The sequence below is a fragment of the Plecotus auritus genome (genome assembly GCF_963455305.1).
Source record: "Plecotus auritus genome assembly, chromosome: X".
In the NCBI taxonomy this organism is placed as follows: Eukaryota; Metazoa; Chordata; class Mammalia; order Chiroptera; family Vespertilionidae; genus Plecotus; species Plecotus auritus.
The window spans coordinates 56,095,459-56,119,083 of NC_137784.1; the positions used below are offsets into that span (position 1 = coordinate 56,095,459).

At 50.1% G+C, this 23,625-nt stretch overlaps 1 protein-coding gene across 4 annotated transcripts; it reads left to right on the forward strand.

Annotated features, from left to right (window-relative positions):
- The first annotated feature begins 996 nt into the window (after positions 1 to 996).
- NLGN3 (neuroligin 3) lies at positions 997 to 23,391 on the forward strand. 4 transcript variants are annotated; one of them, XM_080653948.1, is made up of 7 exons: positions 997 to 1,118; positions 3,572 to 4,233; positions 9,157 to 9,216; positions 10,805 to 10,954; positions 17,665 to 17,850; positions 19,913 to 20,702; positions 21,334 to 23,170. In XM_080653948.1, the coding sequence occupies exons 2-7, from the start codon at positions 3,777 to 3,779 to the stop codon at positions 22,175 to 22,177; spliced, it is 2,487 nt and encodes an 828-aa protein (XP_080510074.1). In that variant the 5' UTR covers positions 997 to 1,118; positions 3,572 to 3,776; the 3' UTR covers positions 22,178 to 23,170. The 4 variants fall into 4 exon arrangements, with proteins under 4 accessions (XP_080510074.1, XP_080510075.1, XP_080510077.1 ...); XM_080653950.1 differs by lacking the exon at positions 997 to 1,118 and adding an exon at positions 23,191 to 23,391 and having other exon boundaries at positions 3,642 to 4,233; positions 21,334 to 21,620; XM_080653949.1 differs by lacking the exon at positions 9,157 to 9,216.
- Positions 23,392 to 23,625: the final 234 nt, after the last annotated feature.

Genomic DNA, 23,625 nt, shown 5'->3' on the forward strand with positions numbered 1-23,625 from the left:
ATGCTATCCAGGAGAGTCAACTGGTTTACTACAATGGAGTCCCCTGGTGTGCCCAACTGGGGCTAGAAGAGGACCAGCCCCTTCTCTGTGGGTGGGCAGTAAAGGATGATTTGATAACTTCAGGATAATATCCAGGTCATATTTGCACTATATCACTGGGAAGTGTCAAGTGTGCTGGTAAAACCAGGAGCACCATTCCATATCCAAGTTATAAAATATAAAAAAATAAACTCCCTCTTTGAGGTCCACAAAGTATGGCACTTAAAAGAGTTATGTGCTCAAGGAATGGAACTCCCTGATAGCGCAAAAACAAACATGACTGAAGCTTCTGCTGAACATTCTAAAGCAGCAGTCGCCAACCGGTGGTTCATGGACCACTACTAGTGTCCCGTGAGGTCCGAAAGGTTGGTGACCACTGTTCTAAAGATATACAGGAGTAGAGACTTGGCTGGGATAAGGGACACTCAGAGGGGCTTTGGGTGTGGGGACTAAATAAACTGGACAGGTGCACTACATACAGGAACACAAAGACAGCTGGATCTAGAGAGGAGAGACCCTGACAGTCTGAGGCTGACATGCCCCCGCATAAGCAGCAAAGATGAACATCATTGACCTTTGAGAGTGACAGGATGAGGGCAAAGTGCCCCCGACTGGTGCTACTTGAATAGTGCTGGTGCTGAGAGGTGAGGGATGCTGAGGTGGAAGCCTGTCCGTGGAGTATGACTGGGGTTTCCTGCAAGCAGTGCCTCAGTTTCTCCCTTTGTTTCAAGTTCTCAAGCTTTGCAGGTAAAGTTTGGACTAGCTGCCCTGGAAGATTACCTGTTTGTGACAAAGGGGTTGTGTGCGAGGACGAGGGATTTATGAGCAGTGTGTGCCTGATCAGGGGAGGAATTGGGCCATGCCCCAGTACTTGAGCCATCTCTGGCACAAAAGGAGTTAATGGCAGGGACCGCGCCCCCCGTGTCCGGGCACGCGCAGCGCGCCCCCTTGTTGCGCGGGCACGGCAGCCAAGCAGCCAGAGAGCAGATCTCCGGGATTCGGGTGCGGAGCCCTTGGCCTGGAGGCGATATGGGTGGTCCGAGGCCCGGTTCAGTCGCTTGCAACAGCCAGGGGAACAGGTGAGGCCGACGGCCCCGGTCTCTCATTCTTTAGCTGTCCATACCTTGCCCCATCCTATCTTCTCCCAGTCGGGCTCCTCCACTCCCCAGCCAGTGCTCCCCATCCTCAACCCCATGTTCTCTATCATTGGCACCCCTCACACCCCAATCCTCCCCACTCCTCCTTCACCTCCTCCCTGAAGCTCACATCTCTGTCATCGCCCAGTCCATGGTCCCTCTATTTCCACAGCCTGCCCGAATGCTCATCAAAATACCCCTACTGAGGGCCCCCAACGCCATTCCTATAATGCATATTGCCAGTCCCCCCACCCCGCAGTGCAACCCCATCCCTCTTCCATCGTAGCATCTCACAGCCAGGCTCCCTCCCCCACTCTGCAGCCCCCCTCCTAACAGAGGCCTTTATCCTATCCTCCCCATTCCAATGCAGCTCCATCCCTTAATTCTGTTCCAAGCCCTCATAGCCCCCAATCCTGTGGTTTACAATACCAGTGCATTCCTGTACAATGCCCCTCACCCAATACTGCTCCAGCATAAAAGTACCCCCAGATGCCATTCTAATCTCTGGCATTGTCACCTCTCCTTGTCTTCTTCCAAATTGGAAGTTGGACCAGGATGAAGATCTTGGCCTTGGGGACTTACAGTGGGTTTTAGGGTACAGAGGGCGTTTGGGGGTCGATTTGTCTAAATGTTCACGGGGGAGGTACTGCAGGGAATTGACTCAAAGGGGACCGGCATTTGGCACCGAAGGGGTACTGGAGAGGGAAGCATCCCAAAAGGGTTAATGGAATTTGTGGGGAGGGGCGGCACCGAGAGGGTTAATCCTGGGGGTGGGTGCTGGTGGGGAAGCAGTGTGAATGAGCGGTCTGTGCCCCAGAGTTGCCATGGAGACAGTGAATGGGGGGATTGTGTGAACTCAGCTGTGGACTGTCCCCCCCCTCCACACACACACACACACACACACACACACACACACACACACATACACACACACACACTTGCTCTTGCTCCACCTCCCTACTTCTATCCCTTCTTTCTCCTGCCCCTCCTCCCCCCACCCCGGGCCATTATGGGCAGTGGCTGGAATCTAACCCCCCATATTTTGCTCCCCATTTCGTCTGAGCCCCCTCCCTACACCCTCCTTCTGCGCTCTCTCTCTCTCTCTCTCTCTCTCTCTCTCTCTCTCTCATTCCCCTCTCGAAGGTGGGAGGTGGCCAATGGCTGGGCGTTCCCAATCTCCCTCCCCCACCCCTTCAGGCAGTTCTTAAAGTCTTAAAGGAGAAGGCCTGCAATCTTGGAAATTGGGAGAAATGAGGGGAAAAGGAAATTGTGTGTGTGTGTGTGTGTGCGTGTGTGTGTCCATGCACGAGTGTCTGTGTGTACCTGTGTGTCAGAAGGCCTGTGTCAATTGTGTTGCTATTCCTGTTTCTGTCTCCACCTATGTGTCACCATCATGCTGCATGTGTCTGGATATTTACCTGAGTAGTGTGTGTGATTATATTTTAGTAAGTCTCTGGCTGGGTGACACTGTCTCAGAATGTGGCACTATATGAGGGAATCTCTGTGGGTTTGGATTGTATGTCTCTGTGAGTGAATATTATAGTATTTATTATCTGGCTTGGTCTCTCTTACTTCCTTTTTGAGACTTTGTGAGTCTCAAAGTGTGAGTCTCTGAGGGTGTGTTCCCCACACTCCACTGTTTATTTTCCACTGACTGAGCATCAACAATGCCTAGGGTGCTAGGCAGAAGGGTTTCTGCCTCAGTTCTGACATTCCATGTGACACAGAGCTAGCTGACAGAGATGATCAAGGCTTAAGGATTTGGGAGCAGTTAGGGCTGAGGAGAAATGTACAGAAGGGCACAGGAGGTTCTGGGAACTTTGAGGAATGGCTGTCCTGCCCCTATCCTTGCCTCTGCCCCTGCCCCTGCCCCTGCCCCTGCCCCACCTGAGCATGAAGGGTATCTCTGTGGGACCTTTTGACTGTCTGCTGCTTTCCCTTCTTATGCCATGGAGTCCCAGAGTGAGGTTCACGATCCTATCCCCTGAGGCAGAGGTCCCTGTGTGGGCTTTCCAGTCCTGGGGCTAGAGAGCTCAGTGTTCCTGCAGCATGCCCGGGGACCTAGCTCTATTTCCAGTTCTCACCTCTACTACCACATGCTACTCTGGCTCCAGCTGGCCCTCAGGAGCTCCACTGGCTGAGGAGTTCAAGTTGGGGATTAGGAATTTGTAGTGGCAACCACTGTCATTCTGTCAATCCCCTTGGGTTTTCCAACCATGGCCGGGCACATAGAATAGTTCAGATTGGCAGTGGAGATCATCTATGGGTCTCTCAACCCTTGGGCATGTGAAACCTCTCCTAACTAGGAGAATAGCCCAAGCCCAGCAGGGCCCCCAAAACCCACTCCATAGCCCTCCCCACTGTATTGGATGATGAATACTTCCCTCTTTCCACAGGCCTGTCTGGCCCTGAGGGAGTCTCCTTTCTGAAGCTGTGGTGCTTGGATGACCTGCTTTGCTCTCTACGTGGCCAAGCACCTGTAGGTGTCCCTCAAGAGCTCAGTTTTGAGGTTCAAGTCAGTGTGGCCATGAAGGGGCTTCCTATTGGGCTGAGGCTGTGACCCTGGAATCTGCCTTTCCTGCCAGTTCCCCTGCCCGGAACATGTGGCTGCGGCTTGGCCTGCCCTGGCTGTCCCTGAGCCCCAAGCCCACAGTTGGCCGGAACCTGTGCCTCACCCTGTGGTTCCTCGGCTTGGTGCTGAGGGCTAGTACACAGGCCTCAGCGCCCACAGTCAATACTCACTTTGGAAAGCTAAGGGGTGCCCGGGTACCATTGCCCAGTGAGATCCTGGGGCCTGTGGACCAATACCTGGGGGTGCCTTACGCAGCTCCTCCGATCGGCGAGAAACGGTTCCTGCCCCCGGAACCACCTCCATCTTGGTCGGGCATCCGGAACGCCACACACTTTCCCCCAGTGTGCCCCCAGAACATCCACACAGCTGTGCCCGAAGTCATGCTGCCTGTCTGGTTCACTGCCAACTTGGATATCGTCGCCACTTACATCCAAGAGCCCAATGAAGACTGCCTCTACCTGAATGTCTATGTGCCCACGGAGGATGGTGAGTGCTGTAGCCAGGCACTGTGCCCTCCCTGCCTTCACCTGCCCTGTTGTGTTTGTAGCTTGCATGTGGTTGTGTGCCCTGCAGCATGCCTCTGTCTGTCTAACTATCACTCTGCTTGGCATCCCCCTTCCTCCTCCCTGTTCTTTGCTCTCCCAGCATTGTCTGAGCTCCCTTGAATGAGTGACACTGTTACCAGGAGGGGCCTGGCCAGGCCTGAGAGCTTTGACAAGTCTAGGGTCAGAATGCTGGATGGGGGGTTCCCTGGGGGAGTATGGGTCACTGCCGGCAGCTGCCTGCGGGAGGATGCTGGCCCCACCAGGCCTCCTGTTGCCATTCCAGCTGCTTTGGAAGGTGGAAATTGTGTGTAGCCAAAGGAGCTAGGTGTGTGTGGGGGGGTGGGGGTGGGGGGCAAGCCTGGTGGGCACTACTTAGGTGCCTCCTCTTTCACTAGCTGGTGCCTCCTCCCGCGGGGGTCACACTAAGGTAAGTGACAGAAACAAGGAGGTGGTGGGAGAGGCTCTCTGCCATGTGCCACTTGCAGAGCAGCTCTTGGGGTCTGGGGGCGGAGGGTGCATGCCCCTTGGCAGAGGCCTCCTGTTATTTTTTAGTTTTTTATTCATTTTACAGTAAAGCGGATTTCCAAGGAATGCGCCCGAAAGCCCAACAAGAAAATTTGTAGGAAAGGAGGTAGGTAGCGAGCCGGTGGGGAGGGGGAGAGAGAGAGAGAGAGAGAGAGAGAGAGAGAGAGAGAGAGAGAGAGAGAGAGAGAGAGAGGGTTGCCTGCCCACCTGCCCTTGCCCCTGAGGACCCTGCCTTCCTTCAAGTAGCCCAGGCTCAGGGGGCAGGCGGTGAGCAGACATAAGCTCCACCTCATCCAAGGGCCCTGGTCGCCATTTCAGGGAGGATTTGGTGGCCTAAGGCAGATTCAGAGCAAAAGCAGCAACCCCATTTCTTCTGATCTTCTCAGGCCTCAATTCCACCCTTAAGCGTGTGCAAAAGACAGAGCCAGTGGTTCTCTCTGGCCACCTCAGGAGAACTCAAGACAGTCAAGGTGGAACCAGAAGCACTGCCTTTTCCTGGTCAGGGAGCCATGGGCTCACCCCTTTGAGTTCCTTCCTGGATTGATAGGCTAGACTTAACTCTCCAGCCCTGAAGCTGAGACCAAACTCATGCAGACTTAGGAATCCTGCCACCCAACTCCCCATCTTTGGCCAGAGTATAGCTGAGTGACCTGGGCTGGTCTTGTGGCAGACTTGGAGGGGGGGGTCCTCCTGGAACTATGGACTCTAAAGGAGGCTTGAGACCCTGCGTTTTAAATTGACCCTCTTGCTGGGAGGAATTTGTTCCCCCCGTATAACAATTCTTCATGTTCGAGTAGCACTTTATGTTTTCTGTAAAGAACTTTCATACTTATCTCATAAAATCCTCCCTATATCTCTGGAAGCTTCTAAGGCGGGAATTGGCATCCCAATTTTATGGATGAGAAAACAGGCCCAGGGGAGTGACTTGCTGCTCATCCCCTGTCACTGGTCTGTGGCAGAGCTGGGAACAAAATCTGGGTCCCTTGACCCTCAGGACAGTGTTCTTTCCACTGTAGCACGTGAGCCAACTCAACTCCCGTCTAGTTATTCCCGCCTCCCCAATTCTGAAAACTGGTAAAGTGTGGACAGGTTGGGCCAAACTAGAAACAGTAACAGCCTAAGAACTGGTAGAAAATCAGCCTAATTCCTACAACCCTTTTGCAAACTTGGAGTTTGTGTTCCTTTGAAATCCTGAAGCAAGGTTCCCCCAGGTGGGGTCTTCAGGATTCCTGGGACTGGGTGCTCCCTGCTGAGTAAGAACCTCAGGGAGCAGACCCCAGGATCTCCACAATGGGCATGCATACTGCTCCGGAGGAGTTTTCCACCATATCTCTACTCCTAGCCCAGGACCCTATAAGCAATAGGCTATCAATAAACACTTTTTTTTTTTTTTGCACGAATGAAGAAGCATTGTAGTGCTGCAGCAAGAGTACAGGTCTGGGAGCCACAAAGCCTGACCAGTCCCAGCTCTGCTACTAACTCACAGTGAGACCTTAGGCTTATTTTCCTTTAAGAACCTCTGTTTGCACATGTGAAGGTGGTAGAGGACTGGTACTGCCCTTAACATTCCATTAGCCTATCGATGAACTCAAGAAGAGGGTCTCTTTAGTATATTTGATTTAGTATAATTGATTTCAGAGAGGAAGAGGGAGATAGAAACATCAATGATGAGAGAATCATTGATCGGCTGCCTCCTGCATGCCCCACACTGGGGATTGAGCCCACAACCTGGGCATGTGCCCTGACTGGGAATCAAACCGTGACCTCCTGGTTCATAGGTTGATGCTCAATCACTGAGCCACTCCAGCCAGACAAAGAGGGTCTCTTAAACTTGCTCCTTTGAGTTACTTACTTGGGTGGGAGGGAGAGGAAATGATCTTAAAATTAACAATTTCCTAGGAGGAATGACCTCCCCAGAGCACCAGTAAGGGCCTAAGACAGTCCAGTCCTGAGAGTTTGGCTAGAGACCTGGCTTTTAGTTCCACTCAGATACATATACTGATCATGATAGTTGACTGTGGGCAAGGCCAAGTGCTAGGTGTTGTTGGGATGTGGAGATATAAATGAGGCAGAGGAAAGATTTAGGAATAACTAAAGGTCTGATTGCCACTCTGAAGAAGCTCCTAGCCTAGTATTTAGTCTCAGCTGGTTTAGCCAGGGCCCACAGGCCAACCTGGGAGGTGGATTTTCAGACAGTTGGAGGGATGGTTTTTTAGTCATTTAACTGTTCAAAGTAGTTCCCTATTTAGGGCCCAGTTAGAGGAGACTCATCCACAGAGGTGGCTAGAGTTGTGTGCTTAGGGTAGGCAGGGCTGGCCTGGCCGGGATCCTGTAGCAGCACCCTGTCAAGATGGGGGATGGTGGTCAACCTGGCCTGGGTGACAGGCATGGCAGCAAGGAGTAGCTCAGCAAGTGCAAAGCTGAAGAAGCAAAGGCAGATAGAGGAAGCTGAGACAGTGCAGCAACCCAGGAATACTCCCAGCAGTCGGGGAGGGATGCATCTTCTAAGTCAAGGCCCATGGGAATTAAAGGCCCTGGGAAGACCTGCTCCATCCTCACCCCAACCCCGATCAAGTTGGAGGGAATTCATGTTTAGGGATGACTGAGTCCTTTCTGTCCACTATGTGGATAATGAAGCCCCAATCCCCACAGGATCTCTGAGGGGCAGTAATGATAGGTGTTAAGAGAGTAGACACACTGGAAGTTTGGGAAGCTGGAGGTGGTTTCTATCCCTTGGGCTGGGCTCTTGCCCTGGTTGAAAAGCCATTTTGTATTATGAGGGTGGTTTCTGTTTTGATTAATGGCTGTATGGAAATTCAGTCACCGGAGCCCAGGCCAGCTGAGAAAGGCTATTTGCTGCCTCCAGGCTGAGAGTATCTGGTGTCCTAGAGAAGAAGTTAGCGCTGGGTGCCAGCAGAATGACCTCTGTTTCCACACGCTGCCCAGCATCCAGGCAGTAGGTCTCCTTTCTCCACAGCCAAACAGGAAGAAGAGTTGGTGCCAGCTTACCCCCAGGTCTTAAATGTCTCTCTTCTCTCCTCTGGTCTCTTCTTTTCTCTCCTTCCCAACCCTCCCTTCCCCTCCATGTTCTACCTCTTTTCTCATTTATTTTTTCCCTTCCTTTTCCCCTATCCCAAAAAGATGGCATGGTGCAGTGGAAAGACCGTGGGTTCCAGAGTCAAGTAGACCTGGGATTGAATCTCACCTCTAGCACTTTCTAGCTATATCATCTTGAGCAAGTCACTTTACCCCTCTGAACCCCAGTTTCCCCATCAGTAAAACAGGAATAAAGATAGTACCCGCCTCATTGGGTGTAAGGATGAAACTATATGCAGAAATGGAGTCTCTGACATGATAAATATTCAGTGCATAGTACACAGTAGGAGTTATTACCATTATTCCTATCTCTGTTTCCCTCCCTCCCTCCCTTCCTCTGTTTCTCTCTCTGCTTCTGTTTCTCAGTTTCTCTCTTTCTCTGTTTCTTTCTTTCCCTCCCTCCCTCCCTCTGTTTCTCTCTCTGCTTCTCTCTGTTTCTGTCTCTGTGTTTCCCTCCCTCTGCTTCTCTCTCTGTTTCTCTCTCCCTCCCTCTCCTCCTCCCCCTACCCTACTCCTATTTCTCCCAGTTTCTTTCCTTCCCTCCCTCCTCAGGCTCTCTCTAGATCTCAGAGCAAAGCTTGCTGTTCTCAGGCCTGGTTCCTATGAGCAGGAACCTCATTTGCCATTAACCAGAGCAGGAGGTCCCAACAATGAAGACCAGAGGGACAGCTTCATGTCCCATTTTCTCCTGTGGGAATCAAGATGAGCTGAGGCCCAGCTTGTGCTTGCTCACTGGTCCCAAGGAACCCAGGGCTGGGGTCCCTGGTACCTTTCTCTGCCCTAATAGCTCACATCCACATCCACACATGCTGGCAATGCTGCCTCTGACACTTAGTGCCTGCCCTGCTCTCCAGCTCAGCCTGCCTGTGTGTACACTCACAGCCCCTTCCAGATGGAAGAAATCCCTTCCCTGAGTGGCTCTCTGGCTCTGTGCCCTGGCCCACCTGCTGCTACCTCCTTCCTAACTGGAAGGTAGTTGGTTGAGATGGGCTGTTGGGACAGGGAGGTGGGGCAGGGAGGTGCAGGGAGGCCAGTCCAGCAGGGGCCTGCAACACCATCTTCCTGATGAAAGTCTGGGCCTCAGCCCACCCATTCCCTCAGTTCTTGCCATCCGTCCTGCCTGTCCTGGGCCCAGGCCCAGAGCTGGCTTGCTGGGCCACACTGCAGTCATGCTGTTTTTGAATTCTCTCTCTGTTTTGTTCTCTGTTCTGTGCTGTTGTGTCTCCCTGTGTCTGGTCCCCAGGATCCGGCGCTAAGAAACAGGGCGAGGACTTAGCGGATAATGACGGGGATGAAGATGAAGGTATTTGGGGGCTGCAGGGCGTGGCGGCTGGTGCATGGCACAGAGCCCCTCCCCCTCTCAATGGGGAGAAGCCCCGTCTGTCTGTCTGTCCGTCCATTGGTGTGTTTCTGTTTCTGTACAAGGCCATTAGGCTGTTCATCCATCTTTGGCCTGGTTGGCCATTGGGAGTTCCAGGGTGATGGACATGCTGGTGGGAGCAGGGGACGACAAGCAGAGCCATGGGGAGGGCATCCTCCTCACCCCGGTTCCCCACCCATTCTCAGTCCTATAGTAGTAAGCTTCCTCCTCATCTTCTGTGATTCATGGGCACCTGCCCCTACTAAGCAGCAGGGAGAGTGGAGAGAAAGCAGGGCTGAGGGAGGGTGAGGAGACGCCTGTGTTGTGGGGAGACTGGCTCCTGGGAGAGGGGCCCAGCAGGATGTTGAACAGAGGAGTGAGGCAGTGACAACCAAAGGGGATGGAGAATAGCTCCAGCTAGAACCTCCCCAGCCTTCTCTTAGCAGAAGGACTGGGGGTTAAAGCTCCAGGCTGAGGCCAGGACACCACAGCTCAGTTAGTAGATGGTGTAAGATCCTTGAGTGATGGTTGAACCAGTCTTCCTTCCTTCTTGGGAAAACAGGGTGCGTTTGCTCAGCAGCAGAGAGCTTTCCCTTCTACCTCCATGACCCTGCCCCCTAGCCCCTGGAGGGGCCAGACAGTTCAGGGGGCCTGTTGGTGGCTGCTAGGGCTGTGCTGGTGTGGCTGAGTGTTGAGAGGCTGCAGGTAGAGGTGATCAGGCCGGGAGCCTCCTCCTGAATGCCCATCCCATCCCTGTCCCTGTCTGCTGAGACTGGGGAGCAACCGCTTTAAGTTCCCTCATTGTATGGCCTCTGGGAGGCTCCATCTTCATCCTAATGCTGATGGGGGCCAGATCTCTCAGTCTTAGTTCTGTTCTTTCCTCTTCCACATCCCCAATGGCTCCAGATAAATCTGCCTGATGTCCTGGGAGAATGGGGTAAATGAGCACATGGCTGAGAAACCATGTCACTAAGAGTCCCCTATCCCATCTCTGCCATTCACTCCCCTTTCCCCACATTCTTCCTTGTTCTCTCCCTGTGCTACCCCTTCCCACCCCTCTTGTCTCTGTCTGCACTGGGGGAGGGCAGCTGCTGCCAATGGCTGTATTTCTATGGAACTGGTCTAGTCTGGGGGTTCCAGGGCTCCCCAGCCCCTGTTCTCTAAAGCCATATCAGGTCCCAGGACTCAGGTGTCCAGGGAAGGACTCACTTGATGCAGCCAAGGGACCAGCCCTTCCTCTTCCTTCTGCCTCCCCCTCCCCTGCCTCCAGGCCTACCTAGGCCTAGCTGTATCAGGCCAGGCTGCTGGGAGGCACTTGAAACCAGATTCTTTAAAAACATCACTGAAGTCCAGGTATCTCTGGCTGATGCTTGAGCTCCAGGCTGAGCAGCCCCGTGAGTCCTGCCCTCAGAGATGGTGGTGGTGTCCTGGCACCTGGGATAGCTTTGCTACCTGCACCCCCCCAGGGCTAGTGGGGGTGGGGAAGGAAGGGCATCCTACCCAGCCTGTGTCTCACCCCTTCTTCTTACAGACATCCGGGACAGTGGTGCTAAGCCCGTCATGGTCTACATCCATGGAGGCTCTTACATGGAAGGGACAGGCAACATGATTGATGGCAGCGTCCTCGCCAGTTATGGCAACGTCATCGTCATCACCCTCAACTATCGGGTTGGGGTGCTAGGTATGGTTCCCTGCTAGGTGTCTAGAAGGAAGCCTGGGTTCTCAAGGAGGGAGGAAAGAATGCTGGGGAGTTAAGAACAGGTGGCCTTGGTTTCCTAGCTGGTGCTAATGACTATAGTAAAAATGCTGTTATCCCATTACCCCTACCCAAGTAATGGGAACTTCCCTATGTCCCCAGGCCCTTTCCTGGATGTTTAGTTCCCACTGGAAATTCAGTTCAAACTTCACACCTTCTGTTAGGTCTTAAGCCAGGTCTCTGCTTCCAGACTCTTGCTTGACTGAGTCATAGGGCCCATTAATTTTCTCTTGTCCTGTCCTCATCACTACCCACCCACAATCTCTAAACACCCTGCACATACACAGGAATTCCTTCTAGCCAATCACATATCCACACACCCACATACCCTCACATGTTCACACATGCACACTGTCCTCATTCACCCCCATGCATATGGTGATTTCTCACTCATCCCCCCAAAAGCACACTCACATATCCATATACATGTAGACCCCCACATCCACATATATAGGCTTCCTCACATACACACACATTCCCCCAGCACTCCATATACACTCCACACATATAGTCTCTCACACACACATATTCACATGCCCATATATCTCTATACATCTCATATCCCTATCCCACATCTACACAGATTTCTCTCACCTTACTCACATACACACACACATTCCCATATATTGCTCCCTCCACATATCTATATCCATATATATGCTCTACACAAAGACCCATACCCTGCACATCCACTCACAAACCCCACACATATATACCTTAAATGTACATAAATATTTCTTCCACACATACTCATATCCCATGTGCACCCCACTTCCACATTCATCCAACATCCACATACACACATATGTCCCTCACCTTCCCTACATAAACACAAACCAATATTCCCCCTTCCTACACATAAACACCCATACCTACACATCCACACCTCCCCACACACACATATACAAATACTACATACACACACACACACACACACACACACACATACACACATCATATCCCTGCCTGCACATCTATATCTACATCCCCTCACATACATACATACAGACCCCCTACACATATACCCACATGGATACACGTCCCATACATACCTTGCATATATACATCCAATACATATTCCCCACCCTACCCCACAAATGTATACACATTCATATACCCACATCTGCCCATTCATGCACATACAACTCTACTCACCCTCATATTCATGCACACCCATACTTATGTACCCCATATACACACACATACACATTTCTTCTACTCTGTCTATGCATACATCCTCATACGGCCCCACATATTACACAAACACATTCTCACACACACCCTCAAACACATTCTCACACACACTTTTCCCCCAAATGCTTCCTCATACACACCCACATGCCCTTCTCCACACACACTGTGTCACCCACACACTTGTTTCAGTGATTTAGGCTTCCACTATACCCCATACCTTTCTCGGTGACTGTTAATGCCTATATGTGGCAAAGATCTTGAGGTAAACAAGTGCCTCAAAGAGGTGACTGAGCATAAAGGTCCTTGCTCCCTTTCAGATGCTCACCTAGGCCTCAGAGGGCACATGCAGCCCCATATCCCTGGAGTGGCATGAAGAAGCCAACTTTTTGCCTTGAGGGCTGTGTCCTCAGAGTTCCAGTGGGGGGTCAAGGCTGTTTGTCAGGTCTGTAGGCCTGTGTGCTGAACCAGCAATTAGGCATGGCTTCCTGCATGGCTAGATGGCTAACAGGACCTTATTTTAATTTGCTTTTGAGTATATTACTTTGCCAGTTCTAATCCCAGAGGCTCCAGTACTGCCTTAATACTATATGGGCTAGCAAGATACCGTTTTGGGGTTCAGACTGGAGAAGTGATATTCCTTGGAAAAAGTGGAGCCTGTGTCCCCTTCAGTGGTATCTGGATACTGGATATGAAGCCTGCAGGGCAGCTCCACAGTTTGTCAATAGTCTGATGTGCTTTGGGTTTCATGGTTCTGCTGCTGCTCCTGTCTGAGCTGCCCTAGACATCTTGGCAAGGCTCTCCTAAGCAGTTCTGTCCTGTTGAGAAAGGGAATTTGAGTCTCTGACAGTAAAAATGGTACTGTGAAGGTGGCTGGAAATCCATGTACTAGGGCTGCACAGTTCTTCAAAAGTGATGAATATACAAATATAATCACACACAGATATATAGGTACACATACCAAGCAGTTTAAGGCCAAAAGTAATGTTGCTACTTTATTTTCTTAGAGTAATAGAAAACATTCAACTCAGCTGCTTCTAAAAATGATAAGCACAAAGCTTCAGTCTAGAAGATGTATTGGAAAGTGCAGAGAATACTAAGAATATGCTTCAGTTCCATATTTTTGGACTGGCTAGGGATGAAGGAAAGAGAGAGGAGAGGAGTGAGGGAGAGGGGAGAATGTAAGGGAGAAAAGAAAAGGATGGGGACAGAAAAGAGGAAAAGGTGACAAAGAGAAAGGAGGCAGAAAGGAGAAAGGAGAGACAGATTTGCAGTGTCGGTTGGGAGCTGTGGGCTGCACAGAAGGCTGTTGCTGGTGAGCACTCCCTGTGATTTGCTGATTACTTCACATCCCTAGCTGAAGCTGTTCTAATCCTTAACCTCTTGGGGAATCTTGGACCCTTTTGAGATTCTGATGAAAGCTATGCACTTTCCCTGGAAACACACACACACACACACACACACACACACACACACACACACACGTAGAAATGATTTCATGGATCCCACTGAAGCTCATCCATGAAACCCAGGTTGAGAACCTCCCACTTTACAACCTCCTGTCATTTGGCTAACTAGAACAGCATATCTGTGGGCAGAAATATTATTCTTTGGGCTTAAGCAGTTACTGATCAAACTAATATTACTCAAACCTCAGAAGGAGCCATAAACTAAGATTTGGTCAGAAGTTCTTTACTGCTTCCTATGTATTCTTCAGTGCCTGCTAGGAAACACAAATGTTATCATTAAAGCCAATGGTTGGATTCTGGGTACATACAAGATGTTTTGCTTCTTGGTGCCAGTTGTAGAACATGGGTTTGTCCCTGACACTTGGGGATTTTCCTCAGTGTAGCTGAGGCTTTGTTGTTTTGTTTCCCAAAGCATCCCAGAACAGGTGGCCAGTTTTGAAGCACAATTATAGTAAGTCCTCGCTTAACATTATCAATAGATTCTGTGACTTTAAGTGAAACAATGTATAAAGATACCAATTTTAACCTTAGGCTAATTGATACAAACAAGAGTTAAATTCCTATGGCATCTTATCAAAGTTATAATGAAAAGATGTTGAAGGAGACAAAGTTATTTTAGGACCTGCTGTATATGTATTCATTTACCCTCCTTCCCATCTGCTTCTCTGGAGCACTGAGCACAAACAGTTCACTCTAAGGTGCTTCTTTAGACATCTTGGGTTCATATAATTGGAGAAAGTCCAAGGCAGAATGGTAGTTATTATTTGAGAAGCCCTCACTGGGCTTGAGACCAACAAAAGAAAGGGACCCCAGCAGGATATAGATGTGTTATCCCTGGGACTGAGGAAGTAGGGGCTTGCCAAGTCCTACATCCTTGCCCAGGTACCCTTCAGGCAAACTGAAAATCTGGTAAACATCAAGCCTTGAGTGACATGGATATCTGGTTTTGATATCATTGGTGCCAGAATCCCCTGTCTTCTGTTGTCAAGCAACTTACCATGTACTGTAGCGTAAACTTGGGCCCAGGGAGACTGGCTCAGGTTTATTTTGAAAGTGTGTGGAGTTTGGTATTTTAGCCCTCATTCTCACATGCTTTGCATGGATGGCTGAGTTACAGGGGAGCTATCAGCAAGTGACTGCTCTTCCAGACTGCCAGGTTTTGTGTGTTTGTGGTGGGTCATGTTTGCTGTATCATCTTACTGAGCCTGTTGGATATAGCACTTCAAGCAGGACTCTTGTAGTAAGGATGGTTGGCATGGTATCATCCACATGCTTCAGATCTTCTTATCCCAAGGTTCTTGGGATCCCAGGGAGCCAAGAGTGATGGTCAAACCCTCCACCCAGCCCTTTCAGTCCTTTGTTCCTAACCCAGGAAAGTGGTACATGTTGGAGCAATCTACTTTACTTCATCCAAATGCAGGCTCTTCCTAATGATTAGGACAGATGTATTTGACACATTTCACTGAATGATACCTTCCTCGACAAAGGCTAAGGCCAAATCTGCTGTTGCCCAAATGAGAGAAATGGGAAAGAGGATTTGGGGAAAGGAGGGGCAGAAGACAAGCAGGCTAAGAGAAGTACATAGTGATTTTTGCCAGAGCGTCTCAAGGTTTGGATAGCTGGGTTGAATCTTGGTCAACATACTTCTTAAGACTCGCAGGAGCAGCTTCAGTTTGTGAATGGGCCTGGCAAAGGAGGAGCTGGTCCCCTTGTCTAGAAGAACAAGCGCTCCTCCGTTCATCCTCATCCAGGCTTTCTCTAATTCCTTCTCATTTCCTCATCGGGAACCTGGGGCTGAAGAGGGCTTGTGATTAGGTCCTGCGAGGAATAACTAAGTACTTTACATACTTAATTGTACCAAAGGTAAATTAATAACTTGAAGAGGGTGAAATGAGCTCTCTTGCAGAAGCTAGAGACAGAAGGACTTGAGAAAGACGCTGAGGAATTCTTGTGCCTTACTGAGTCTTTTGAATTCAGCTTCTGCCCATGGACTTTCAGGACTGCCAGAGAGCTCTCTGTGAGCTGAGGAAGGCTCCTCAAACATGGCCTCTCATAAAGATGATGCCAGATGCTGTGAATGAGCTTTTCATGGTGGGGTTAAAAAAAATACTAACCCAGCCTGGCCAGTGTTCCTCAGTAGTTCAGTGTAATCCCATGCACCAAGAGGTCACTGGTTCAATTCCAGGTCAGGGCATATGTACAGGTTGCAGGCTGGATCCCCAATAGGGGGTGTGCAGGAGGCAGCTGATCAATTATGTTTCTCTCTCATCGATGTTTCTATTTCTCTCTCCCTTCTCCCTCTCCCTTCCTCTGTCTCTAAAAATCAGTAAAAACATTTTTTTTAAAATGCTGATCCAAGTATGGGTTTCCAATATGTAGGAGAGCTCCACAAGTTCCACCTGGAAAGAACCCTTCTGAAAGTCTAGGGTGGGAGAAGATAGAGCCCCAAGGAGCCTAGAGATCAAGAAGAGGGATGAAATGAGGCAGCAGAATCCATCTGAAATGAAAACGCGGGGGAGGGGGGAGATATAGGACATTTCTGTGGAATAGCCAGCAGGTGGGTGGGAAGGTAGTCTCCATGGCAACAAGTAACCACAACAGCAAATCCCAGCAGGTGGGTGGGAAGGTAGTCTCCATGGTGACATGTCTCCTGGCAGCAAATTCCACTGGGTGGGCGGGAAGACCTGTTTCTATGGTAACGCACTGCACTGACTCCCCGATTTCTCCACCAGATGAAAAAAATGGTCTAACCCAGTGGTTTTTCAACATTAGCAGGCATCAGAATCACCTAGAGAGTGTGTTAAAAATGCTGATTGATGGGTCCCATCCCCAGAGTTTCTGATTCATGCAGTGGTTCTCAACCTTTGTAATGCCGCGACCCTTTAATACAGTTCCTCATGTTGTGGTGACCCCCAACCATAAAATTATTTTCGTTGCTACTTCATAACTGTAATTTTGCTACTGTTATGAATCGTAATGTAAATATCTGTGTTTTCCGATGGTCTTAGGCTCTACAGCAGCGTTTCTCAACCTGTGGGTTGCGACCCACAGGTTGAGAACCACTAGCAGGGTTGCCTAAGACCATCAGAAAACACAGATATTTACATTACGATTCATAACAGTAGCAAAATTACAGTTATGAAGTAGCAACGAAAATAATTTTATGGTTGGGGGTCACCACAACATGAGGAACTGTATTAAAGGGTCGCGGCATTACAAAGGTTGAGAACCACTGCATTAGAGGAAGGGAATGAAGACCTATCCTGAGAATGAGGGAAAGGGAACATCCGAGGCCCTGGAAAGAAGTGGAAATGGACTAACTTGTACGGGAAGGGCAAGGAGAGCTTAGGCGTTGTTGCCTCTTAGGATCTTCACTTTCTTCAGAGAGAGAAGGAAAGGGGAAAAGAAGTAACTACAGATTTACAATGTGCTCAGCATATTAGTTATGCTTATTTATGTTCCTTTTATCCTTGTAACAACACAGAGTATTTTTTATGCCCATTTTACAGAAGAGGAAGCTATAGCCCAGAGATGTTAAATAATTTGCCAAAAGCTACACAACTAGTCAGTGGTAGAGCCAGGACTCGAACCAAGGACTATTTGAGTCCAGGGTCCCTGCTTTTTCCACTCTATATTGCCAGGTGTTATAACCATGACCAGAATAGTACATCAGGGCAGAGGATGCTGGGTCCTAGCCATTTGCAGTTCCTGCAGGTTAAGTCTCCCAACTGGAGGCATCCCCTTATAATGGTCTGAAGACCCCTCCTTTCAAACTGGAGAATGGGTGAGAGGCAGGGAGCCGACCCTTCCTGTACTGATGGTGCTGGACCTTGCAGAAAGGAGCTCTGCTTTATACTAGCTAGGTGGATAGAACTATGCTGCATGCTCATCTTCTGTCCTCACAGCCCCTTCCATCATACTGCAGGTCCTCCATCTCTCCGCCTTCACTGTCCTCATGTCCTTTGTTGAATCCAGGTTTCCTGAGCACTGGAGATCAGGCTGCCAAGGGCAACTATGGGCTTCTTGACCAAATTCAGGCGCTCCGCTGGGTGAGTGAGAACATTGCCTTCTTCGGTGGCGATCCCCGTCGTATCACAGTCTTTGGCTCAGGCATCGGTGCATCCTGTGTCAGCCTCCTCACGTTGTCACATCACTCTGAGGGTGAGTAGCTCTGGGGGCAAATATGAACTAGGAAAGTGCTGGCTACCCTGTACCTCAGGCCTCCCAGGCTCCAGAGTGCCCAGCTCTATGCCCCGGGAGCAGCAGGGGAATCAGCCCACCCTCTTCTATCAGCTCAGTATACCTTTAAGGAGAAGCTGACGGGAAATGTTTCACTAGAAGAAGATGGAATTCTCCCAATGGGGGAAAGGGGAGGAGAGAATTCCACTTACAGCTTGGAAAAGGAATCCCATTTACATCCCCTTCTGACATCGGAGTCTTATTTGAGTGAGTGGGAATCCATTGCCTCTCTCTGAAGGGACAAGAGTTCTTTTTGAGGCAGGGAATCTTTCAGTTAGGGAAGGACATATGACTGCAAAGTAGAGCTCTAGGGTGGAAATTAGTTTTTAGGTGTAAGAAATACTCATTCTCTGGTTTTCTTTCTGACGAACAAGTCTGTACAAGAAGGGATCGGTCCTTGAGGGGGGAGATGGGTCCCAGGTAAGAACTGCTAACCTGCAGGGCAGGCTTTTTCTGAGGGTAGAAACCTATCATCAGACTCGGACCTCCTTGCGGGCTATACAGCCCTGCTAAGGGAAACTCTCATTTTTAGCCCCAAGGAAAACCTCTCTCCTTACTGTGTGTCCCTCTGCCAGTAACTCTTCCAAGCGGGGCTGAATAGGCCCTTTTGTGCTCACAGAAAATGTTCTCATCACCTCTGGACTATAGCACATTCTATCTCTGAGAGGTAAAGGTACCTTTCTCTGAAGTAAGGAAATCTGTGAGAGAAGACTTTTTTTCATTGAAATCAATCCCATGAGTTAGTGATATTCTCACAAGAAGACTTTCAGTCTCTCTTTGAAGAAGGCCTATCTCTGAGAGAGAAAAATCACCTGCTCTGACCTAGAAATCCTCTCTCCCTCTAGGAACTACCCTGGTGAGGGAAGTCTAAGCTAGGATCTGCATCCCACCTTAGAATGTGTTTTTAGGTGATTATAATTGGAGCAGGAGTCCATTTTCCACAAAGATGGGTGAAGTGACTGGCTGTGAGGGTGCCTCTGTCTGAAAAGAGGAACGAACAGTATCTCCTGTGGTTGGAGACTATTTCACAGGGAGGAGAAGGCCTTCCTCAGAGGGGTGCTATACTCTGTCTCCTAGCAGGCTGGTGTCCCTGGAGGTCTGGCTGCTTCAAAGATTTTTCTCTCTGCCTTTCTGTAATTGACTCATAGAGAACAATCTTTTGAAAAGTGAGGCTGTCTCTTAAGTTGTCATCTGTATTTCTCTCTCTTTCTGCCCATGCAAACTGTCTTTTTCTTAGAGGAATGGAACTGTGTGCCTGAGGACCAGATTAAACCTTGGCAGTGTTGGGGACAGGGAGAGAATGATATCCACCCCCCTTTTTAGGAAAGAATCATTTATTTTTTTAGTTTGGGGGACTGGCTCCCCATCAACTAGGGGATAATCTGGATCTGAGGCCTCAGTAGCTTCAAGAAAAGGAAAGTCTCTGTGGACACTATGGGCTGGGAAGGCACATTCCCTGGAGACTTTCAGATCCCAAGACCTTTGCCCTCGAAATCCTTCCCCAAACTCCCAGAATGTGAGGCTCTCTCCTGCTTGCATTTCTCATCTCTCATGAAAAAGACTCCTTTGTGGTGGAAGCGCCAGCTCCCTGGTGGTGTGCTGGCACAGAACTGGGCCCAGCTGGGCAGGAAGCAAGAGGGGAAGACAAGGAGAGATAAAAAGAAAGAGCATAAGGAAGCTGATGTCTGGGACCCAAAGGGTTAATTCTTCCTGGCATGTCCTTAACTCCCAAGTTACCAACCATTGCCCTAGGACAAGGAAGCAAGAAGCAGTCAGGGAAGGGATCCAGCAACCCCTCCTCTGGTCCTCACCAATCATCCCAGCCCAAAGGATTTTTCCTCTTTTCTAGCCCATTCAACCCACAGGGCAGCCTCAATAACAAAGGAATGAGGAGATGTTTGATTTGTCCCTCAGAGACAGGCAAGGGAGGCCTGGACTGTGGGTGACAAGACAGATCTGACCTGGTGTTGCCTATCTTCTTTAGGGCTTTTTCAGAGGGCCATCATCCAAAGTGGTTCTGCTCTATCCAGCTGGGCTGTGAACTACCAACCAGTGAAGTATACCAGCCTCCTGGCAGACAAGGTGGGCTGTAATGTGCTAGACACAGTGGATATGGTAGACTGTCTTCGGCAAAAGAGTGCCAAGGAGCTAGTAGAACAGGACATCCAGCCAGCCCGCTACCATGTGGCCTTTGGCCCTGTGATTGATGGTGATGTCATTCCTGATGACCCTGAGATTCTCATGGAACAGGGTGAGTTCCTCAATTATGACATCATGTTAGGTGTCAACCAGGGTGAGGGGCTCAAGTTTGTGGAAGGGGTGGTGGACCCTGAGGATGGTGTTTCTGGCACTGACTTTGACTACTCCGTCTCCAACTTTGTGGACAATCTATATGGATATCCTGAGGGTAAGGATACCCTGCGGGAGACCATCAAGTTTATGTACACAGACTGGGCAGACCGTGACAACCCTGAGACCCGCCGTAAAACACTGGTGGCACTCTTCACTGACCACCAGTGGGTGGAGCCCTCAGTGGTGACAGCTGATCTGCACGCCCGCTATGGTTCACCTACCTACTTCTATGCCTTCTACCATCATTGCCAGAGCCTCATGAAGCCTGCTTGGTCAGATGCAGCTCATGGGGACGAAGTACCCTATGTTTTCGGTGTCCCTATGGTGGGCCCTACTGACCTCTTCCCCTGCAATTTCTCCAAGAATGACGTTATGCTCAGTGCTGTTGTCATGACCTACTGGACCAACTTTGCCAAGACCGGGTAAGGAGAACATGGGGGTTCTTCTTTGGGACCCCAGCATGCCCTCCCCTCTGCTCTATCTAAACCTCTTCCATCATCTCTCTTCCTAAAGTATTCTCCAAGTCTTGCTTGGTAACCCTTTCACATACAACCCTCTGTACTTCCTCCTTTTGAGTCTTTCATGCCATTTCCTTCCCTTAAAGTTTTTGCTTAGGCTCACAGCTCAGTATTAGTACTGAGCAAGAGTGAAAGTCATTGGCTAAACTATGGGATACAAGGTTAAATGGCCGGAGGCTGTGTGAAGTAGGAGTAAAATACATTCAGAAAGAGCCTTTAAAGACTCTTCGGAAAATTGGGCAGCTGAAAAGATTGATGGATGCTCAGTAGCATGTGAAAAGGAAAAGTGGCATAGCATAATCTTACAGGATGGGCATAGGGAAAGATGAGATGGTTCCATGATGCTGTGGGCAATAGGAGTTCAAGGCTGGGGAAGAGGAGTATGGACAAAGGGAGGGGCCCTGAAAAAGATGGAAACAGTGGGAAGTTTTAGACTGGGGAGGAGGTTTTTAGGGATGGGTGTGAGAGGAAGAATGCTGGGACCTTTCCTCATCTAGGTAGATTGGTGACCCCAGATTTTCATGTGGTATTTCAGAGATCCCAACAAGCCGGTCCCCCAGGACACCAAGTTTATTCACACGAAGGCCAACCGCTTTGAGGAAGTGGCCTGGTCCAAATACAATCCCCGAGACCAGCTTTACCTTCACATCGGGCTGAAGCCGAGGGTTCGAGATCATTACCGGGCCACTAAGGTGGCGTTTTGGAAACACCTGGTGCCCCACCTATACAACCTGCATGACATGTTCCACTATACATCCACAACCACCAAAGTGCCGCCTCTGGATACCACCCACAGCTCCCACATCACCCGAAGGCCCAACGGTAAGACCTGGAGCACCAAGCGGCCAGCCATCTCCCCTGCCTATAGCAATGAGAATGCCCAAGGGTCCTGGAATGGGGATCAGAATGCAGGGCCACTCTTGGTGGAGAACCCTCGTGACTACTCCACTGAATTAAGTGTCACCATCGCTGTGGGGGCCTCCCTTCTGTTCCTTAATGTTCTGGCCTTCGCTGCCCTCTACTACCGTAAGGACAAACGACGTCAGGAACCCCTGCGGCAGCCTAGCCCTCAGAGGGGAGCCGGGGCCCCCGAATTGGGAGCTGCTCCTGAGGAGGAGCTGGCAGCATTACAACTGGGTCCCACCCACCATGAGTGTGAGGCCGGTCCCCCTCATGACACACTGCGCCTCACTGCGCTGCCTGACTACACTCTGACCCTGCGGCGCTCCCCTGATGACATCCCACTCATGACCCCCAACACCATCACTATGATTCCCAACTCCCTGGTAGGGCTGCAGACATTGCACCCCTATAACACCTTTGCCGCAGGGTTCAACAGTACTGGGCTGCCCCACTCACACTCCACTACCCGGGTATAGCTCCAGCCCAGAGCATAGCCTATCTCCTGGCTCCCTTCCTCCCAGATCCACAAACACACATGCACACACAATACACACACACACGGAGACACATACAGATATATATGTATACGCACGCACCCACGCCCAACAGCAGACCCACCTGCACAAACATAGATAGACGTGGACATGCACCCGCATGTACAAAAACACAAATAAGGAAGTAAACCTAAACAAGCCCTCCAAATGGGGACGCAATTGAGTCCTTGGGAAACTGAGGACCCATGGGACAGCAGCTGAAGCCAGCTCCTTGAGCCTGACCACAGACACTCCTGGGGGCCTGAAAGCACCAGCTGGACACCCCCTTGGTGCTTGCCCTCCGCCTCTCTTGGAACCGCACCACCAACCAACTCCAGACTTGGGAGCTGTAAAGAGCAGAGTAGCTCTTTCTCCCCTAGACTTGATCTTTTTTTTCTGGTCTTGTTTTTGTTGATTAAAAAAAAATGGAACAAATCCTTCTCCAACCTGTGAGTGCAAAGAAGCTCCAGAAGGGAGGGTCCCAGCCCCAGGTCTTTCTGGTTCCAGTGATCACAGGATCCAACCAAGGAACAGGACCCCCAAGAAAGAAACAGATTTGAGTAAGACCACAGGTTGGAAGGAGGAAGGGGCTATCGCTGGATGGGGCTGGAGGGCCATAGGGGAGAACTCTCCAGCCATCTCTGTGTCCCTGTGAAGGTCTGCAGACTGCAGAGTAGATTTGGTGAATGAGGTTCTGTGGAGTTCATGCCTCTGTCCTCGGGGTAATGCCATCAGAAATTCACCCCATTTTATTTACAGTCTCTTGTGTCTGTCATTTCTCTTTCAAAAAGGCAGTGTTTTTTCTTGTTGTTGGCTTTTTTTTTTTTTTTAAGAAAAGTTCTTAAAACACTAACAGAAACCCATGGAGTTTGTCCTTTGTAAAAATTTTAAACACAGTGTCTTGTTATAAAAATAAAAAATCCAGTTAGCACTCCCAATTTGCCTCCCTTGCACAGGCCTTGCCCCAACAGACCTCCCAGCTGGGTGCCTCTGCAGGCTAGGAATCACAGCAGCTCTCTGCCTCCTGTGCCTTTAAGCTGATACATGTCTGGGCTGCGCTCTGCTGGACCCGCATGAAGGCCTCTCCAGTCTTCATCAGGTTGCTGTCCCCACCCCCCAGGGCAATGGGTTCCTGCTGCTGAAGCCTTCTCTTAGTGCCTCAGGGCCTCCTAATGAAATAGCAAAAATAACACTTCTTTCTCCTCTGCATGCCATCACGCTGCTGCCGCCTCCACCTGTGCTGCCAACTGCCACCTGCCACCAGGGCCACCACCCTGCCCTCATCCTGGACTGGGGGCTGGGAGGAGGTTTGACCTCTAACATGCTGAAATTCTTACATTTATCTGAATCCAGTGAGGCATCAGGTCTGTAGACTCCCTTGCCTTGGGTGA

Coding starts and splice junctions, on each gene's coding strand:
- NLGN3 (XM_080653948.1), top strand. CDS start 3,777: ATGTGGCTGCGGCTTGGCCTGCCCTGGCTGTCCCTGAGCCCCAAGCCC. Junction 9,217..10,804: donor TGACGGGGATGAAGATGAAG/GTATTTGGGGGC, acceptor TTCTTCTTACAG/ACATCCGGGACAGTGGTGCT. Junction 20,703..21,333: donor ACCAACTTTGCCAAGACCGG/GTAAGGAGAACA, acceptor GTGGTATTTCAG/AGATCCCAACAAGCCGGTCC.